This window comes from Littorina saxatilis, linkage group LG6, assembly GCF_037325665.1.
Source record: "Littorina saxatilis isolate snail1 linkage group LG6, US_GU_Lsax_2.0, whole genome shotgun sequence".
NCBI lineage: Eukaryota > Metazoa > Mollusca > Gastropoda > Littorinimorpha > Littorinidae > Littorina > Littorina saxatilis.
In genome coordinates, this window is record NC_090250.1 from 13092328 (window position 1) to 13114345 (window position 22018).

Below are 22018 nucleotides of genomic sequence, written 5' to 3' on the forward strand. Positions count from 1 at the left end.
ACTGCTGAGTTTGTGCTTATTCGAGCCTTTGTGCTTCAGTGTTCAAATTTGTATTACCTACTTCTTCAATCGTCACTTACTGATTTAGGTGAGCCTAAATTTGATGTCTGTCGTTGTCTTAGGCCATTAGGTATCTGTCTGGGGGAACTTGAAACGGCGCACGGCCACTGTCGAGTTGTTTTTATGCAGCAACGCATGTAGCCTAGTGGTCTCTGTATGTCCAAGATCCGACCATCTTCGCCACCTTTTATTCTAACAGTATCACCAACTTTGAAAATGGCAATTTCCATGCTGGTCAACTTGAGCCGAAGATACTACATGTATAGCAAACGACAGATCCTGCAGCAGACGACAGATCTGTAGCAGACGACTGATGAGACAGCCTTGTTCTATTGAACCATATTTAGCAATCAATGCTCTAAAAGCGATAACAAATGAACAAAACTATAAGCATACTGTTTTAGTGTAAGTTTTATTTTGTCGCTCAAGATTTTGAATCAGGATGCTCTTGGGATTGATCTAAGCGGTTATCCATGAAGCGTACCTCGTTACAACTTTACTAGAGTTGTGCGCCTTGAATCACTGCCGTGTGCAAGGGCGGATCTGGGGGGGGGGGGGGGTTACACGGGTTACGTAAACCCCCCCCACCCCCCCAAAAAAGAGGTAATTTATTGGCTCAGGATAAAAAAAATTCGGGGGGCGCATGCCCCCGGACCCCCCTAGAGGCTTAGGCGCCTTCGGCGCCGTCAACTTGTATCTTCGCTGTCATTTTGTAACCCCTCCCCCTCCAAAGTGAATTGATCCGCCCTTGCGTGTGTCTCTGTCGCTCTCTCTCTCGTGCTCTTTGTCTCTCTCTCAGTCTCACCACGTCGGACAACTCATAATCTTCACTCAGCTCTATTCACACAAACAGATTATGTACATTCTTTGTTGTTTTCTTTATTTCTTCAATGATAATGTTTGTAGATCGTTAGCCAAACGTCAGTTCGACTTTTATACCGCAGAATATCTCAATCGTTTTGCTGAAAAAAAGTAGTCCCCGAGTTAACGATAAATATGCAGATGACCTATAAATTATTCAAATGTACTCTGAGATCAAAGACAATGACCAATGACAGGTGAGATCGAGACTCGGTTGTGATGGATAATCCATATGGTTGTGATGGATTATCCAGAATAATCCCCTCTACAGCTAACAGAGACAAGGAGGCAGGTCATGGGATAAGTAGAGGTTACATGCCGAGTCTCAGTGATTATTGAAAATAATGGTCGAAGTTCGCAGATCATGAAAAATGCGAGCTTCAGCGAGCTTTTTCATGACCGCCAGCCAAAATGCCAGCCCCTACGGACGTCTCAAGCTTGAAGTCTTTCTTGGGCTCAGTTCAGTTTTACGGGAAGTTCATCCCTAACCTGGCCAGCATGGCAGAGCCGCTCTACCGCCTGACGAAGAAGGCGAACCCCTGGAAGTGGGGAGATGAGGAACAGGCAGCATTTGAACAGTTGAAAAATGTGCTTTCCTCGGATCAAGTTCTGGTACACTTCGATCCAAACAAGACTTTGGGACTAGCTTGTGACGCGTCCAACGTTGGAATTGGAGCAGTCCTATTTCATCGCTATCCAGATGGAAGCGAGCGCCCAATCGCCAACGTGTCCAAGACTCTCACGGCTGCAGAAAGGAACTACAGCCAAATCCACAAGGAAGCCCTGGCCATCATCTTTGGCTTGCGGAAGTTCTACCAGTATCTCTACGGACGTCAGTTCATACTGGTGACAGATCATAAGCCGCTGACATCACTGTTCGGACCAAAGAAAGGGACTCCACTGCTCGCAGCTAACAGACTAGCTCGGTGGGCCCTGTGGCTGAACCAGTTTAACTACACCATCGAGTACCGGAAAACAGCGGATCATGGCAATGCAGATGCCCTTAGTCGCTTGCCATACGGAGATGACATCGACTTCGACAGGGAGGAAAGTGGTGAAGACATGGACATGGTGTGTGCCATCAAGGTTCTCAGTCTTCAAGTCCAGCCTGTGGATGCCAACATCCTCCGTCAAGAGTCAGGAAAAGATCCAGTGATATCTACTGTGATGCGCTACGTCCGTGAAGGCTGGCCACCAAAGAACGCTGAGATCAATGAAGATGTCAACAAGTTCCGGAAGTTGTCGGACTCTCTCAGTATCTGCCACGGATGCCTCGTCCATGGATCGAGAGTGGTGATTCCACAGAGCCTGCAGTCCAAGATCCTTGATCTGCTGCATCTCGGACACTTCGGCATGGAACGCATGAAACAAGAACTGCCGTTTACTGGCCCGGTATCGATGCTGCTATTGAGATGGCTACTCGACGATGTGACTCGTGCGGTGAACATCAGAACAAGCCATCCAAGCCTCCAGTTCACCCATGGATGCTACCAGAAAAGCCGTGGAGCCGCTTACACCTGGACCATGCAATCAACTTCATGGGTAGAGACTGGCTGGTGATCACGGATGCTTACTCCAAGTATCCATGCATTCATCCTACGTCATCCACGTCCTCTAGAGCCACTCTAGACCTGCTGGAAGAAGATTTTGCTCATTTTGGATTGCCTCACACGCTGGTCACCGACAACGCGCCGACCTTCACTTCTGAAGAATTTTAGAGCTGGTGCAAGGAACGGGGGATCACACACCTGACAGGGGCACCATATCATCCTGCTACCAATGGAGCCGCCGAACGTTTGGGGCAGACATTCAAACAATGCACTGAGAAAATCTTCTTTGCCACCGAAGCGTGCTCTTCAAGAGTTCTTGATGCAGTACCGGAGAACGCCGACATCCTGTGGTTTCTCTCCGAGTGAATTCTTGAATTCCAGGCAGTTACGGACAAGGATCGACACTCTGCTGCCCTCGCCAGCCCACATCGCTCAGGGCAAGCAATCCAAGGAGGCATCCAAGTCTCAGATGACTCCAGACTTGAAAGCTGTCGTCAAGGTAACCAGACAGTACAAGGCCGGAGATCCTGTGTATGCTCTGTACCATGGACCTCGCCGAGACAAACAACCCCGATGGGTACCAGCAGTCATCAAGAAGTCTCTGGGTACTCGCTGCTTCAACGTCATGGTCATTCCTCATGGTCCAGTATGGAGACGACACTGGGAACAGCTACAGCCACGCTACACCACTGAGGAAGACAATGAACCTGGTGAGGAAGTGGACACTGTTTCTGAACTTGTAACAGATCACCCCATGGAGATCTTGGAAACTGTGCCACAAACTCGGAGACAGACCAAACCCAAAGGTACTCCATCCGTTCCAGAGTATGGACCAGACAATCCAAGACGGTCAAAGAGAACACGCAAACCCACAGAGAGACTTTGCTGTTGATGCTTGAGGAGTAGCATCAGTTTAGGTGGGGAGGTGTTGTGGAGATCGCTAGATACCACTGGAATCGAATGGAAGGATAAAGAACATTATGGAACTTACTTTGATTAAGTGCGCAGTCACTCATGACGTAAGCGTAGACGCTCATCGGACAGACGGAACTGTGTAGATCTAACCAGATTAGTGTCGATGTTTCCCGAATATTCTCGTATGTCCATTAACTATATAAGTAGGGCTGCGCACACGTATTGTTGTTCTTTACCAGTCTTGCACTTGTTCTTTCTTACACTGTGCTGAGAGATATTGTCACCGTTGTTCCAGCTGTTAATAAATCTACAGAACCTACACAACTCGTTGTGTCTCCTTTGCGACTAAGAGTGAAGAAAGGAAAAACACGACAGTGTGCACAAAGAATCCTTCTTTATCATGATTTATCGGCATAAATAGCGTTCGTGTGATACCTCCAGCTTCGCTGGGATCAAAGTCTATACCATACAGGGGTCACGTGAGAGCCGCTCAAATAAAGGTAACCACCCGAAACGACCTGACTTCAGATACCAAGCCGCCCAAACCCTACTGTCATTCAAAATTGGTGCATAAATGGGGTGACATGAAGGAAACAATGAATCAAGAAACCCAGGTGCACATCTGTGGCTCCTAGGCATGTGCAGTGTGCATGCACACTATCTTGTGCCTGCATCTTGCCATCTCTAAGAAATGGCGACCACAGCCAGACAGACACACTAAGTCTTACGTCCATTCTTATATATATATATATATTAGATACTGTCGGGCCAAATACATGCGATGACGGCTCCTGATGCTTGATCACGACACAGCAATACATACCAAAATGTCATGTGTTGGCTAAAGCATGAGTTTTGTTATTTTTTTGTTAGACATAATGCTTATGGAAGCTAACAAGCACTCATTTAGATATGCATACATAGTGTGATACAGTATTTAATCTTAATACGTAAGTTTACAGTAATTAAATTGTACAAAACTACACAAAAAACAATAATATTTGGTAGTTAAGTTTGAACCTATAGTTGTGCGATCCGTAACATTTGAAAACCAAAACTAAGTGCTATCTGTAACATGCAAGTTGTGCGTGTCGTAACATTGTGTTTTCCAACTACATAACTTTGAATTGATCTGTATGCGTCATTTTTAAACACAGCGCAACCAAAATCACAAGATGCACTAAAAATAAGCTAGTCCATGTCTCTATTACAAGAAGTGTGTGTTTGGATGAATGTAATATCAATAAAAAAAAACAGCTGTGAATGCCAGGTTTTGGTTTCTGAAAGCAAAATATTTCAAGAAGTCTTTGAATACGGGCACTGTGAGTTATATTACAGTGATCACTTTAATTCAACAAAAAGACGAATATATGAGGTACATGTTAGACACTAACTTTAGTAACATCATGCATTTCTAGACCAACTACCCTTCTTCGTGTTGTGCGTCCCGTAACTTTTGTGTTGTGCTCCCAAAACACGATGTAACTATTTATACGGCGTGTAACATAAGAAGGAAAGTATCTAACTCGTGATTCTGATGACATGAATATGAATACTTCATGAATATGTCAGGTTATGTATGAATGTTCGTGCGGCAAGTCTGTCTGTCTGTCTGTCTGAGTGTATGCTTGTCTGCGCCTCGTGCCACTCAAGCGAACAGCAAAACTACAATCCAAATAGTTATTTCGGTTTGTCTTGAGTATTTCCTTCTTTATTGTAAGATTTATTTGTTTGGTAGCGTATAAACGTGTTGTACGTCAAAAATGGAAATTAATCAATACATTACAACATAAGTATACTTTTTTTGTTCTGGTTTTGTACTACATTCTTTTCAGAAAATTCTTCTTGGTGGCCTGTTTTAACATGAACTTTTTAGCATCACAGCAGCTGATGTCCACAAGCCAAGAGTGCCGTCTTCTTGCCTGACCTCTCTGTTCTGTTCTCGATCTTCGTGTTTTATATCAGGCTCAGTCGCGTTGAGAGCCAGAGCGGCCAATTCTCAGGGGATGAGCTTTCTGTTTTAAGGATGTTTTGATCATTTTTTTTTAATCATAGCAAGAGGGGGGGGGGGTGTCGGAGCGGGAGTTGGCCGGGGGGGGGGGGGGGGGGGTGAGATGTCTAGGTTTATAGTCGTTGCACCAAAAACACTTCGCATTCCTGTCAGTCTTCTTTGCAAGGCGGCCATGCCCATGCTTACATCGCAGAACTCGTCCTCTTCCACGTTCTCTCTCACGTAATTGTGATCTTTCTCCTTGTGGTCCAAGACAGGCTCGGTCACTTTCAGATCCACAGCAGCTAACTGTCAAGGAACAAGGATGCTAGTCTTGCTCCGGGGCCATCGAACCGCAGTGGCTGATATTTCTTGGGGTAGTATTTGTAGTCGTTTCTTCCGATCTCTTTGGAATCCTGCTTCCAATCCTCGAACTATAAGACAGACCTAATAACTTTCAGAACCACAGTAGCTGAAATTTCATGGGGTGGTATTTCAATTCGGTTCTCTCGATCTCTTTGTAGTCCTGCTCTTAGGACTCGTATTTTAAGACAGGCCCAATAACTTTTAGTACCACTGCAGCGGGTATTTCACGTGATAGTGTTTCTAGTCGTTTCTTCCGACCTCTTTGGAGTTTTACTCTAGATCCTCTTGCTCTGAGACAGGCCCATTCACTTCCAGTACTACGTACAGTAGCTGATATTTCGTGGGGCAGTATTTCTAGTCGTTTCTCCCGACCGTCTTAATCCTCGGGCTGTAGGACAGGCCCAAGTCTCTCCAGTACCACAGTAGCTGACATTCCACGATGTAGTAGTAGTATTTCTAGTCGTTTCTGCCGACCTCATTGTAGTCCTGCTCCAGGGCCGCCATGTCCATACGCGCCTCGCAGAACTCGCCCTCCTCCATGCCCTCCCCCACGTACCAGTGCACGAAGGCGCGCTTGGCGAACATGAGGTCAAACTTGTGGTCAATGAGCGCCCAGGCGCGGGCGATGGCGGTGGAGTTGCTCATCATGACCGCGGCACGCAACACCTTGGCGAGGTCACCGCCCGGCACCACCGTTGGGGGCTGGTAGTTGATACCCACCTGGGGACGAGAGCAAGAAGGAGCGCTGTCAGCTAATGTATTAACATTGCTCTCAACGAGGATCTAGTTCGAAAACTAGTTAGAATATTCCTGGCATTTTACCGGTTAATATGTGAAAATACCGAAAACGGAATTGTCACTGAACCCGTTATTTACACTGAGGTTCTTGTTTCCGTTGACATTTTCCCACCCAAATAATGTTGAGGAAAAGTTTTATCTCAGACAGTGAGCCCAACTGTTTTTACAGAAAAGAGTGAGCCTTTACCCACCGCCTTTTTACATTTAGTCAAGTTTTGACTAAATGTTTTGACATAGAGACGAGGGTCGTGGTGTATGTATGTGTGTGTGTGTGTGTGTGTGTGTGTGTGTGTGTGTGTGTGTGTGTGTGTGTGTGTGTGTGTGTGTGTGTGTGTGTGTGTGTGTGTGTGTGTGTCTGTGTGTGTCTGTGTGTGTCTGTGCGTGTGTGTGTGTAGAGCGATTCAGACTAAACTACTGGACCGATCTTTATGAAATTTTACATGAGAGTTCCTGGGTATGAAATCCCCAGATGTTTTTTTCATTTTTTCGATAAATGTCTTTGATGACGTCATATCCGGCTTTTTGTAAAAGTTGAGGCGGCACTGTCATTTTTCAATCAAATTGATTGAAATTTTGGCCAAGCAATCTTCGACAAAAGCCGGACTTCGGTATTGCATTTCAGCATGGAGGCTTAAAAATTAATTAATGACTTTGGTCATTAAAAATCTGGAAATTGTAATTAAAATTATTTTTTTATAAAACGATCCAAAATTACTTTTATGTTATTCTTCATCATGTTCTGATTCCAAAAACATATAAATATGTTTTATTCTGATTAAAAAGCAGCTCTGAAAATTAAAAATATAAAAATTATGATTAAAATTAAATTTCCGAAATCGTTTTAAAAACAATTTCATCTTATTCCTTGTCGGTTTCTGATTCCAAAAACATATAGATATGATATGTTTAGATTAAAAACACGCTCAGAAAGTTAAAACGAAGAGAGGTACAGTAAAGCGCGCTGAACAGGCTCGTCACTTTCACTACCTTTTGCACTAGCGGCGGACTACGGTCATTGTGAAAAAATGCAGTGCGTTCAGTTTCATTCTGTGAGTTTCACAGCTTGACTAAATGTAGTAATTTCGCCTTACGCGACTTTTTTTTTTAACTTAATTACTGAGTGAACAGGTTCTGTGCGAGCCTGACCTTGAATCCAGTGGGACACCACGACACGAACTGAATGGAGCGCTTCGTCTTGATGTTGGCGATGGAGGAGTTGACGTCATTGGGCGAGACGTCACCGCGGAAGAGGATGCAGCAGGCCATGTACTGACCTTGGCGGGGGTCGCACTTGACCATCTGGTTGGCGGGCTCAAAGACGGAGTTACACAGCTCGCGCACAGACAGGTTCTCGTGCATGGCTTTCTCCGCGGAGATGATGGGCGCGTAAGCCACCAGGGGGAAATGAATCCTGCCCAAAGCAAGTCAAACATGAATGTTACGCAATGTGATGGGACATTGTCGTAACTTCGTACTTTGGCTTTAGAAAAATCACAAGACAAAATTAAACAAGAAGGGCAAAGCCCATACGACTCACATGCTTGACCTTGACCTTTACATGACCTTGACCTTCAGGGTCAAGGTCAAATAACTAAACTTTCTACCATGAGATATGGTCACTTTTAGTGGTTCACTACCTTATTTTGGTCACATTTCATAAGGGTCAAAGTGACCTTCACCGTGATCATATGTGACCAAATGTGTCTCATGATGAAAGCATAACATGTGCCCCACATAATTTTTAAGTTTGAAACAGTTATCTTCCATAGTTCAGGGTCAAGGTCACTTCAAAATATGTATACAATCCAACTTTGAAGAGCTCCTGTGACCTTGACCTTGAAGCAAGGTAAACCAAACTGGTATCAAAAGATGGGGCTTACTTTGCCCTATATATCATATATAGGTGAGGTATTCAATCTCAAAAACTTCAGAGAAAATGGGAAAAATGTGAAAAATAGCTGTTTTTTAGACAACATGTATGGCCCCTGCGACCTTGACCTTGAAGCAAGATCAAGATGCTATGTATGTTTTTTGGGGCCTTGTCATCATACACCATCTTGCCAAATTTGGTACTGATAGACTGAATAGTGTCCAAGAAATATCCAACGTTAAAGTTTTCCGGACGGACGGACGGACGACTCGGGTGAGTACATAGACTCACTTTTGCTTCGCATGTGAGTCAACAAAAGTAGACAAAAGAAAACAAAAGTAAAAGAAAATATCACAAAATATTTTCCTGCGTTCCAGTTTTTATTTTATTTTAATTTTTATCTCCCTGTATTGTGCAAATGTCATTATCTCCATGTCGTTATTTCATATTGCTCTTACTAGTGCTGCATGCTGGCACAGAGAAGAGACAATGATTTTTCGGGCGTTATCGGACGACAATGATGATGATGATGATGATGATGATGATGATGATGATGATGATGATGATGATGATGATGATGATGATGATGATGATGATGATGATGATGATGACAACCACGATAACAACGACGATGATCATGACAATGACGACGTTATCTATTTCCAGATACATGTGTTGCCAAGCGCTAAACTGGCTACTAATTCGTTATGAATGTTTTTCTGTCATTTCTGTCTTGTGTAAGTTTTGCCGATCGTTTTATGTTTTCGATATATATATGCTCAGACACCTGGAGATCGTAAACGCGATCAGTCGTCTGTGTCCACTTTGTTCCTTTGACGTCAAGCCGCCCACCCAGAGATAGACGGGTGCTTCGGGCTTGCAGCTGGTCAATGTTATGACCGAGCCGGGAGTAGATTCCCGAAGGATGTTGTTTGATGCTTTCAGATCAAAGTCTCGTTAAGAGGGTGTTAGAATGTCGCTCTTTCAGGTTGCGTGTGTGTTTGTAAGATTGTGATTTGTTTACTTGCTTGACCAATGAGATGCCATGTCAGTCTTGTTAGCTAACTTTTGATTGGTGGCTTTGCCCACACCTTTTTCTATGTACATCATTGCATTTGAGATTTTGGAGAGAACTGAGAACTATCTGAGACAGAGAGAACGTACTTGTTTTTGTACTCTGTTATCATAGATACAGAATGATGTAGACTGCATTTTTACTTGTTGTGTGGCCACTCGGCCACTGGCTGGGTCGGCGAGGAAAGGAACATGAATTAAAGAAAATAATGTGAATCGACTGACATGGTTTTCCAGAGTTTCATGTTGCATCAAGTGATTCGTCGGTCTGTGCTAGTGAACTCCTGTCTATCATTCCATACCCGTGTGTAAAGTCCAAAACGAGAGCAAGTGATGTTCGTTCAGTGCAAGACACTAAAGAGACACCCACATGGTGTACGTACTCCTTACTTCGGGGTCTACTTACTACTAGGTGACAACTTCACCTACCTACTACTTCCAATCACCTATATCCTCATCCTTCCACCCCATCACACATGGAAAAGAAAGTGTTTGGGGATATAGCGAACTAAAAACCAGAAAACAGGCAAAAAGACAGAAATAGCAACTGACCTGGGGTAAGGCACGAGGTTGGTACTGAACTCAATGAGGTCAGCGTTGAGGCAGCCGTCAAACCTCAATGAGGCGGTGATGGCGGACACCACCTGGGCGATCAGACGGTTGATGTTGGTGTAGGTGGGACGCTCGATGTCCAGGTTGCGGCGGCAGATGTCGAAGCAGGCCTCGTTGTCGAAGAGGAAGGCGCAGTCTGAGTGCTCCAGCGTGGAGTGGGTGTTGAGCACCGCGTTGTACGGCTCCACGATCACGGGGGAAATCTGCGCAGGTTAAAGACGGTGTTACTGCTATATACCACAGACTTTATGGTAAAAATACAAAATTATGACGAGCTTACCCTAGTAAGTGAAGTCAAATTGTGGTTTTGTAGAGATGAAAGGGATTACGTGAAATTGTGGGAGATAAAACAACCCGTTCTATGCACTGGTCTTCGACCCAGCGGTCTTGTAACTCACTTGACAAATTGTCCCGAAACTAGCTCAGAAGACACTTGCGAGACACACACACAAATTTGTATTATAAATTAAACGTTCCAGTAACATATATTTTTTGTTTTTTCATTCTGAATTTTGGAACGTTTACAGTCTTATTTGTTTTTGGATTATATTGACACATACCAAACATCAACACTCTCCTTGCTGCGGTGAGTTACCGGTCTGCCGCAATATCGCCTTATTCTTTCTCACGCTCTCTTTTTGCAACATTTGAAAAATGTGTTTGGTTGTACAGCTCCAACAACTTTAAATCCTCAGTTATGCCAAAGGACCGGACGATTTCTCTCTGAACGTCATTCACGGATCATTTCTGACATCAAATCAGTTTAGTATAGTAATACAAGTTAAATTGTTGCATCTAAGAGCCAGCCGATAGAGTCAACAAAGTTTAAAAAAATTTTCAAATGCCGGTGTGTGTGTGTGTGTGTGTGTGTGTGTGTGTGTGTGTGTGTGTGTGTGTGCGTGTGTGTGTGTGCGTGCGTGCGTGTGTGTGTGTGTGTTCTAGATAGAGAGAGAGAGAGAGAGTGTGTGTGTGTGCGTGTGTGTGTGTGCGTGTGTGTGTGCGTGCGTGTGTGCGTGCGTGCGTGCGTGGGTGGGTGCGTGCGTCCGTGTGTGCGTATATGCGTGCGTGCGTGCGTGCGTGCGAGTGTGTGTGTGTGTGTGTGTTTTCTCGCCAGTACCTCCATGCAGGGATGTTTACCTGCGGTGCAGGGTAGATGCAGAACTCCATCTTTGTCCTCTTTCCGTAGTCGTTGGTGAGACGTTCCATCAGCAGGGAGCAGAATCCGGACCCGGTGCCGCCCCCAAAGCTGTGGAACAGGAAGAAGCCCTGCAGTCCAGAGCAGTTGTCCGCCACCCTCCGGATCCGGTCCAAAACCAGATCCACGATTTCTCGCCCCACCGTGTACTTCCCTCGACCGAAATTGTTGGCGGCATCTTCTTTTCCTGCAGACGAAAAAGAAAACAATCTTGAATCGGTTCCGCGGAGCCGAATAGGTTGAAGAGGAGTGTGCGACAAAAGGTCGAGGTTTACAATGTCGAGGCACAAAAGGTCGAGGACATTTGGTCAAGAGTCAAAAGGTCGAGGGCGACAAAAGGTCGAAGGTGACAAAAGGTCAACAACAAAACGTCCAAGGGACAAAAGGTCGAGGATTGAAAAAGGTCGAGGATTGAAAAAAGGTCGAGGATTAAAAAACTGTCGAAGTTTGAAAATGTCGACATCATTTTCTATTCTGTTCCAACAGAAGAAGCAGAAGCAGCGCATATTCATCATCCGAACCTAACACGAAATCGAAACTCCCCGCGGGTTAGGGGGAGTCCCATATATTGGTTGGGACGAGAAAGAATTTACCCGATGCTCCCCAGCATGTCGTAAGAGGCGACTAACGGATTCTGTTTCTCCTTTTGGTTTAAACAGTTTTATTCAGTTGCATAAATACAAAGCCGTAATTGAAAATTGTAATTAAGGGAGCACAACAAGATAAACTTATAAATGTGCTCTCCTTTTACCCTTGTTAAGTGTTTCTTGTATAGAATATAGTCAATTTTTGTAAAGATTTTAGTCAAGCAGTATGTAAGAAATGTTGGGTCGTTTGTGCTGGAAACTTGCATTCTCCCAGTAAGGTAATATATTGTACTACAAGTCACCGGGCTGCCGTCATTTCGGAGGAATTGTCCAACTTTTCTACGTTGAGGTAGAAAGGTGACGGCAAAAAATTGCCAAAACTGTTAAAGCTGTTTGGGTAAATTGTTGGGGACAAAATCATACTGGTTGTGCAGTGAAGGAGACAACTTACCAGTGATGAGCTGCTCGGGGTGAAAGAGCTGTCGGTACGTTCCTGTTCGGATCTCGTCGATTACCGTCGGTTCCAAGTCCGCGAACACACTCCGAGGAACGAACTTGCCGTGACCTGAATAACAACACACACACACACACACACACACACACACACGTGGGCACGCACGCACGCACGTGTCCGCATTTTTACCCGAAGTAAGTCTGTTGAAACATTCAAAGCAATCCACCGGTTCATTTCTGAAATACAGCGCTTTTTGTCATGGAGCCCCAATAAAATTGTCGCAAAAACACCCCGTTTTCGATCGCTCATGCGATCGACACCTGCATCAGTAAAAATGGTATAAGTCTATAACACAAGAAATACTCAAGATAGCTAAACAAATCAACATGTCCTGGAAAGATCAATGATTTGACATTCTCCGCGTATGTAAAATATTTCAAACTGTACCTATTCTGAAGTTTTGTAGATCGTTTGTATCTTGGTATCTTGCGTTTTTGTCATGTCGATTTCGAGGGTACCGTTATTTGAGCGGCGGTCACGTTACCCCTGTAAAAAAAAGTGTGCCATGGAGATAGTAAAGCTGAGTAATTTAAATGACATAGAAAGTTTGAAATAAAGGACACGGGTATGAGTGCTTTAGTTGAGCTACGAAAGTTGTCGTTATAATTTGTTTGCACAGCTTAAATTGTGATCCAAAGAGTACACTTTAACAATCCGAGACACGTTATTACGGTATGACCGTCAAACACCCCCCCCCCCCCCCCCCCAACTAACCTGTTTCTTGAAAGAAGGTCTGGAAGGAGTCATCGCAACGCCCCATGGTGAAGTCTCTGGGCATGAAGCCGTCTGGCATGATCCCGTGCTCAAGGCAGTACAGCTCCCAGCACGCGTTGCCGACCTGGCAGCCAGACTGCCCTAGGTGGATGGAGATCACTTCCTTCATACTGCTGCCTTACCAGTGCTGGCGAGTGTACTTTCTCGGCCTACACTCCCGCGGACCGTTTGGGTTTCGTGGCGTTGTGTTTTGCAGAAGGATATAGTGTGCGGAGGTTGATAGTTTGGGGCGAAGGTTGATAGTTTGGGGCGAAGGTTGATAGTTTTGTGCGGAGGTTGATAGTTTAGAGCGAATATTGAGGGTGAGGTTGTTAAAAGCAAAGAAAATGGTGTATTTTAAGGCGAAGGTTGAGGGTGAGGTTATTGTCAGCAAACAGAAAGATGTAGTTTTGGGCGAAAGTTAAGGGTGAGGTTGTTAAAAGCAACCAAAATGGTGTATTTTAGGGCGAAGGTTGAGAGTGGGATCGATGTCAGCAAACTGAGGAGTGTATTTTATGAGGAGGGAGAAAAGGAAGAAGGGTGCACAGGGTAGCACAAAGGGTTGAAGAAAACAGTTCCCAAGGAGATCTTTAGAAAAAGAGAACGTAAAGGTCCACAGACAAAAGGCCTCCTCGCCAAAAAAAAATGCATAAAAGAAAGTCAAACCAAGAACGAATGACAAGCCAGTGCTCAAAGAAAACAAACCGAAGGACGGAAAGTTCCACAGGACTCCTCGCCAAAATAGAGAAAATCACACCGAGGACGAATGACAACCTAGAAGTTACGAATACTTCAGAGCTCGCGGGTACTGCCTTAAAATGAAGAATGCACTGAATGCTATGGCGAAGAAAAGAGAAAAATAGTCAAGGAAGTTGTGTGACAGTAGGAGGTTATGAGTTCTGGAAACTAATTACAGTAGTATTGAAGCTGAAAATTTAAGAAGGACTTTTGCTTCTTCCTGCCATGCTGCTGGTATCTTTTTTCCACACATTGCGTAAAATGTGGGAAGAAAGTATGGGCACCCGTCGGTCTTTCAAAACAAGAGTCGCAGTACTGGAGAAACAAAAACTGAGACTGAGGATAACACATAAAGAGCCCGAATACGAGGTTGGGGACATCTGTGGAAGTTTTCACATAGTTGCGTTAAATTTCGAAAAGTGAACTGCAGAGAGAAAAGCCAGAGGAAACATTTCAAAGACCATGTGCAGCAGAGTGTACAAGAGGATGAATACGACGAAAACCTCTGCGTTGTTCATTTGGAATCACAGAGGAGTATCAAGTTGAGGTACAAGAATGAGACAACAAAACCAGACTTAAAATCATTAAATATTGTCGACGTAAAGCATACATGATGCTTAGAATTCAAGCCCCATTGTTAAATTTAAAACAATGTTATTGCACTCGTTGTGCAGAAAACTGCGAGTAACATGAGAGAGAAAATACAGAGAATAACTAAACAAAATAGTGGAGAACAGCAAACTAAAGAAACATGGAAGTTAGGCCCCGAGGGGCGACCACAAAGAAGAGACCCACCTGTTTTAAGATTCCAGGCTAAACAATAAAGAAAAGACAGATAGACAAACCGAAGGGATGAAGAAAACGGAACACGCCTACTTATTTATGCATGACGTGGTTTCTCTTCACAAAACACGAATTTACGAAATAATCATGACGTCATGGAGAAAATGGCATAATTTTCATCACTCTGTTTGTCGCCTTGATCACCAAGACTTTGGGTGATTAACTGTGAGAAAAGGCACTTTACTGCAGAATATTGTCATCATCCGCTAATTCCCGCCATATACGTTACCACCATAGTACGAAACCGTCATGTAGCCTTATTGATACAGCACGAGTATACGGATTTTTTTAAATCACGATGGCCAAAACCAATATCCCGTGTTGGTGAACGATAGATCGAAGTAGGCCTACACGTACAAAACAAAAGTCAGCATTAAACTTGCATAATAAATACGCCCACAAACACTGGACTTTTGGGAACTGGCTGTCCAAAATTTACTCAGTGGTCGCTTATTATTGACATTGGGTGACATGTGCCTATGTGTGTGTGGGGGGGGGGGGGTGTGTGTGAGGTCAAACTGTACAAAATTAAAACAAAGTGAAAGGAAAATCACTTCAGTGTCGTCAGCCGCAGTGCATCAAAAATGAGCCCGACTGCTTGGCGGCATCCCGACCTGCCGCATAAGTCTGCCTTATTTTAGTCTGCCGGTGTAACACGAAATATTTACTCCACGAAAAATTTACTCCGGAGTAAATATTTCGTACGAAATTCTTACTCCGAGTACACTTTTCGTACGAGAAAAGAACTCCCCAAGGCACGAAAAAATTACTCCCTCCACGAAATGTTTACTCCCCATTTTTTTTACTTCCAGTAAAAATCTCGTACGCAAAAATGGGATGCGGGCGAAGGGATAATGCCAATAAGTGATCTCGCGCACACGAATGTCGCGCTACCCTCCTTCCACCCCTTCCACCACCAAGACTCGACTAAAAGGGGACAAGCGGGGAGTAAAAATTTCGTACACCTGGCATGGGAAGTTAAACAAGTTGCTCGTGTTGGGGTGAAGTAATTTATTCGTTATTCATTCGTCAGGGGAGTAACATTTTTGTACGAAATGTTTACTCGGAACTCACCTGTCATGGGGAGTAATTTTCTCGTGCAATTGGGGAGTGCTTTTTTCGTAAAGGGAGTAACTTTTTCGTACGAAATGTTTACTCCGGAGTAAAAATCTCGTGGGAGTAATTTTCTCGTGTTACACCGGTACCGTCCACGCCACATGACAATCGCTGTGGTCTACACAACTATACTATACTACTTTGAAAGTATGTACGACGGAGTGTTGAAAGCATGATGTGTCCTGCCCAGACCTGTTTACCCCCCCAAATGAAAATCAGGAATGCAGCTGGTACTTTTCCGTAATTTGAGGCATCTTTGAGTAATCTTTTTTTTATCAACCATAAACCAGCTCGAAAACGATTAAACGACACGTTAATTCGCGCGCTACCATGCAAAACAAGTACACAATTGATAACCATGTTTAACAGTATTGTACTAAACACACAGAAGCTCGATGACACACACACACAAACACTGACACGACACCTGATATGCAAGTTAACTAAGACAAGTTTACTTTATCTAAAAACCCAAAACCCCACAGTAGGAGCAAGAGAGCTAGAGGGGGGGGGGGGGGTGGGGTGGGGTACAACCTGGGGTCCAGGGGTTGGGGGAGTCTGGCTGAAGAATTTTAGCTATTTTATTAACAATTTGTAGCTTGTCCTTGATTTTGAACATGATAAATTGGTGTCAGCAGCCACTCATTATTTCTTTTAAAGTTAGTATTAAATAATGGCAATTTATCTTCATTGATATCTGCTCACGGTAACAACAATTTCACAGACAGAAAATGTCTTTAGTTTTTTTTCCCACAGACTGAATTTTGTTTTCCGTTTTTTTTTTTGCTTTTTTGACAGCAAGGGGGGGGGGGGGGTCCGGAACCCCTGTAACATCCCCCACCCCTCCGCCCTTGGACTAGTTACAGTCACTTGAAGATGCATGACTGTGAACAAAACCACCTTACATTCGGTCACATCAGACATCCTGCATTAAAACCAGTCATGATAACTCTCTCCAGAAGCTACCTTTAATTTTAGAGGACCGATTCGTTTATTTCATTTAAACATTATTTTTGTTGTAAGTTTTTTTATTTAAAGAACTGTGATCTTTGCTATATTGGAGAAATATTAATGGAGATCAGTTTTAGACTCAGAAAGACTTGAATTTCGGCAACAGCCAAGTAACTGATGAGCGCGACCATAGACCTACATCTATGTCTCTGGCGCGACTGACCGGCGTAGTGAGAGATCGGTTCGCAGGTCCGAGAGATTCTGTGGAAGTAGAGACCTAGGTCAAATAAACTCGATGCGAAGCAGGCTCATGTTTTGCCAAACATAATTTCGTGTTTTTGTTTGTTTCCATGTTCATTTGTGTACTGCGTCTAACCTCGGGACACGTGCCGCGACGTGACTCGTAACTGACTAGCTTTGTTGTTGCACTCATCTCAAGTTGATCACCAAAATGAATGTGGTTCGCTCTTCTTAAACTTCACCAGACACCGCCACTTGACTTAATAGTTTTGCCGATATTTCTGTACAACTTTCGCTTTTTTGGTTGGCATTTCGTCCCCACAGAGATCGGCCTTAATATATTACCCTTCGGACCAATGTCGATCTCAAATCCGCGGAATCCGACAAATACATTGCTATGCACATGCGCAGAAAAGGCTGTTTCGGTCAGCCTTGAAATCACAGTCCTGGTGACTACCACAATTTCGACTTCGAATTTTCACGCACGAAAAAGGTTCTCTCGACCGGAATTTCCGGAATTTTCGGTAGTATTCCGTAATACCGGAATTTAGACCCCAAATCCGTAATAATTCCGGACAATCCGGGAGGGTAAACAGGTCTGCCCTGCCCAAACTGATGCACTCAAGTGTCTATTCCTCTGTCTGTCTGTCTCCCAGGCTGTTCGAGTATCCTTAGCGGATCATGACTTTATTCAGTTATTACCCGGAAAAACAGAAATGCTGCAGCAAAAAAACGGTTTGTCCGGGGAATAACTGAATAATATCATCATTCGCCGAAGCATCGTTTTTTTCCGCAGCAAAACAGTTTTTCCGCAGCATAATGTTTACAGGTTTTTCCGCGGCATTATTGCGATGAAATTTTTCTCCGGATTAATCTGTAGTGAGTATAAAAAGTATAATCGGACACACGTTCTGCAGCTGGTTGAAAACTGGAAGACCAATTATGGCCCCCTTCCTATTGACGCCCTGATAGTCACTGTCGACGTGGTGGGGCTCTATACAAATATACCGCACCAGGAAGTAGGTACTTCCGTCGCTGACACACTGTCAACTGGTCAACATCTGGTCCCTGAAGCCCCTCCCAAGAACTTGCTCTTGAAGATTATTGACCACGTTCTACATAACAACGTTTTTCAGTTTGAAAGTCAGATTTTCAAACAGATCTTCGGCACAGCTATGGGTACCCCCATGGCCCCCACTATCGCTAACATCTTCATGGGTTGGCTTGAGCGAGACATTTTGGCCGGGTGTCCCTGGGACATTGATCCAGCTATCTGGAAAAGATACATTGATGACATCATCACCATCTGGTTACATGGGAAAGAGGAGCTGGTGAAGTTCATGGAGTGGCTGAACGAGCAGCACCCTACGATTAAGTTCACATACTCATATGGGAGATCTAACGTCCCTTATCTCGATGTGAACTTATCTATCACTCCAGATGGCCTCCTCACTACAGATCTCCATGTCAAACCCACTGATGCGGCCATGATCCTCCATTTCTACTCATGTCACCCTCGCCATTGTCCTCGCAGCATCCCGTACAGTCAATGCCTGCGACTGAGACGCATCTGCTCTGATGAGGAAACTTTCAGGCGTAGATGCACTGAGTTGAAAGGGAAACTCGAGAAGAGAGGATACCCTACATGTCTCATCAATGCAGCTGTAGAGACAGTGGGAGCCAGGTCTCGGGACTCTGTCTTGCAGTGCGTCAATAATAACCAGCCCAAAGCAGAGTCCCATTCGTCATCAGACATAACCCCAGCAACCCTCCCCTCGGGCGTTGATTGAAAAGCTTCATGCCAGTGTTACACACCAGTGCTCGGATGAAGCAAGCTGTACATAACCCGCCCATCGTAGGAGGGAGGAACTGCTACAATATCCGCAACCTCCTCATGCCCTCTAGCCTCCCACCTTCCCAGAGTTTGACACCAATGTCTAGCGCCGGGTGCCACTCCTGTCCGGGGTGTGTGTTGTGTGCCGGTCACCTGCGGGACATCACTACATTCAGTAGTGTGGTTACTGGCCAGTCTTTCCACATCTGAGACTGCTTGTCGTGCACCTCCACTAAAGGCGTGGTGTACCTCATAGACTACCGGCACGGTTGGCCCGGCCTAGTGGTAAGGTGTCCGCCCCGTGATCGGGAGGTCGTGGGTTCGAACCCCGGCCGGGTCATACCTAAGACTTTAAAATTGGCAATCTAGTGGCTGCTCCGCCTGGCGTCTGGCATTATGGGGTTAGTGCTAGGACTGGTTGGTCCGGTGTCAGAATAATGTGACTGGGTGAGACATGAAGCCTGTGCTGCGACTTTTGTCTTGTGTGTGGCGCACGTTATATGTCAAAGCAGCACCGCCCTGATATGGCCCTTCGTGGTCGGCTGGGCGTTAAGCAAACAAACAAACAAACAAACCTCATAGACTGTGAAAAGTGCCACGGCAAGCAGTATGTGGGGGAGACTGGTCAGACTGTCCGTCGCAGGTTCTATGGCCACACATACGCCAATGATTCGGAAGGACGTGGACACCCTGGTGGCGAAACACTTCAGGTCCCCCGAGCATTCCCTGTCTGACATGAGGGTGACAGTAATTGAACAGGTCAAAGTTGATAACGTGGACATCCGGAGGCAAAGGGAGAGGTTCTGGCGGTATAAGTTGCGTACCAACTATCCTGAGGGCCTGAATGTGTTTGACTGAAATGTATAAGCCTACTCGGGATAGGTGTTGCGCGGTTTGTATCCTGAGACTTACCTGTGCCTTTCGTTGTCCACCTTTCCTTTTTTGGAAGTGCATAAGGGATCGCTGAAAATGCAGCTTTTGTTTCCTACATGTGTTTGTGTGTGTGTGTGTGTGTGTGTGTGTGTGTGTGTGTGTGTGTGTGTGTGTGTGAGAGAGAGAGATATAGAGAGAGAGAGATAGACTGAGAGAGAGAGAGAGAAAGAGAGAGAGAGAGAGAGAGAGAATTGAATTGAATTGAATTGAAATTTATTTTACGAGGGTGACAGAATAAGCAATGTATACATGCTTCTTTTCATCCGGCCCTCGCCCATTGAGGGGTAACAAACAAGAAGAAATAAAAGATAAGTTTAACTATAGTACAAATGACATATTTACATAATTAACATGTTAAGCAATCAATAAGACATTTTAAGATGCATTGTGATTCAATGCTTGAAAATTATATATAACAGAGAAATATGTGTTTGTATAAAAAAATAAAAATAAAATCCTTCATGAATTATATATAATCATGTTTTTTCAATATAATCAGAGAGTACAGTTATATTTTGCCAGCTGCTTGATAATATTTCTTATAAGTTTTGTAAAAGAAACAGCATGTAATATTCCTTGAATGATGTTTCATGAATTCGTAATTTAATTATATTTGGATTGGCGTTCCACAGAATTGCTCCAGAATATGATAGACTCGACTTGTACAGGTCAATTCTTGGAGTTGGGGTAATTAATTTGTTACATTTTCTATAGTGATTTATTTTGAAATTTGAGGCAATGAGTGTAGGTGCATTCCCTGACATAATTCTATACATCATCACACCTTTGTTATAAGCAAATCTATCTTTGATAGGAAGAATTTGCAATCGTTTATAATCAGTCATGGAAAGAGATGTATTTTTTAAAATAATGAATTTAACAGCTCGTCTATGTAAACTGCCCAAGTGTTTCAAAGTATTTGCACTTGCAGAGTCCCACACTGTGGAAGCATAGTCAATAGCTGACTGAATATGTGCCTGAAAAAAACCAGTTTTCTTGTGCGAAAGTCTAGAAAGTGTTTGATTTTTGATAACTGAAATACTTTTTGGATGTGTTTTTTCAAAGCGTATCTACATGCTTTGACCAAGACAGGTTATTGTCAATGGTTAAAATGCAGAGAGAGAGAGAGAGAGAGAGAGAGAGAGAGAGAGAGAGAGAGAGAGAGAGAGAGAGAGAGAGAGAGAGAGAGAGAGAGAACTTTGAACTTTGAACTTTATTTATTTATCGAGGGTAACAGAATAAGCAAAGTGTCCATGCTTTTTTTCGTCCGGCCCTCGCCCATTGAGGGTAACTCGATTAATAACAAGAAGAAATAGAAGTTAAGTTAATTACAATACAATGTATATAATTAACATGTCAAACAATTAAAAAGACATTCAAAGTGCATTATGAATATCAAGCAATGATGTAATATTATCACATAATTATTTACTTGTTTCCAAGAGAAACAGCATATACATTTCTTTGAAGGAAATTTCACTGAATTGCATTTTAATTAAATCAGGAATGGAGTTCCACAATAAGGCGCCAGAATAAGAAAGGTTTGATTTGTAAAGGTCAATTCTAGGGGTTGGGGTAATTAATTTGTTTAGTTTTATTGAATTATTCTGTTTGAAATTTTAGGCAATGAATGTAGGTGCATTCCCTGACATAATTCTATGCATCATTGCACCTTTGTTATAGATAAATCTTGATTTGATAGGAAGAATCTTTAATTTTTTATAATCAGACGTAGAGAGAGATGCATTTTTTAAAAGAATTAATTTTACAGCTCGTCTATGTAAAGAGCACAAGTGTTTCAAAGTGTTTGCACTTGCAGAGTCCCACACTGTGGACGCATAATCAATAGTTGATTGAATATATGCCTGAAAAAACAGTTTCCGTGTGCGTAGGTCTAGAAAGTGTTTAATTTTTGATAACTGATATATTTTTTTAGAAGTATTTTTACAAAGTGTATCTAAATGTTTTGACCAAGACAGATTATTATCAATGGTTATTCCCAAAACTTTATGGTTATCAACTTCAGTTACATCTTGATTTTGTATTTGTAGTTTAGGAAGTTTTGATGATAGATTTTGTCGTTTTTGTCTAGTGGTTAGAAGCATGCATTTAGTTTTATTTGGGTTCAGTGACATATGGTTTAGTTCTGACCATTCCAGCAATCGATCAATGTTTTCTTGGAGGACTCTTGCTAGCTCACTTAGATCTTTGTGACTAG

General features: G+C 43.6%; 1 protein-coding gene across 1 annotated transcript; it reads right to left on the reverse strand.

The window, feature by feature from the left end:
• Nucleotides 1–5065: 5065 nt before the first annotated feature.
• On the reverse strand, nucleotides 5066–14619 carry LOC138968546 (tubulin alpha-1B chain-like). Its single transcript, XM_070341125.1, has 6 exons — nucleotides 13107–14619; nucleotides 12330–12443; nucleotides 11234–11478; nucleotides 10037–10299; nucleotides 7687–7951; nucleotides 5066–6462 (listed from the first exon to the last, which is right to left on the reverse strand). The coding sequence occupies exons 1-6, from the start codon at nucleotides 13273–13275 to the stop codon at nucleotides 6199–6201; spliced, it is 1320 nt and encodes a 439-aa protein (XP_070197226.1). The 5' UTR covers nucleotides 13276–14619; the 3' UTR covers nucleotides 5066–6198.
• Between the last annotated feature and the right edge of the window lie 7399 nt (nucleotides 14620–22018).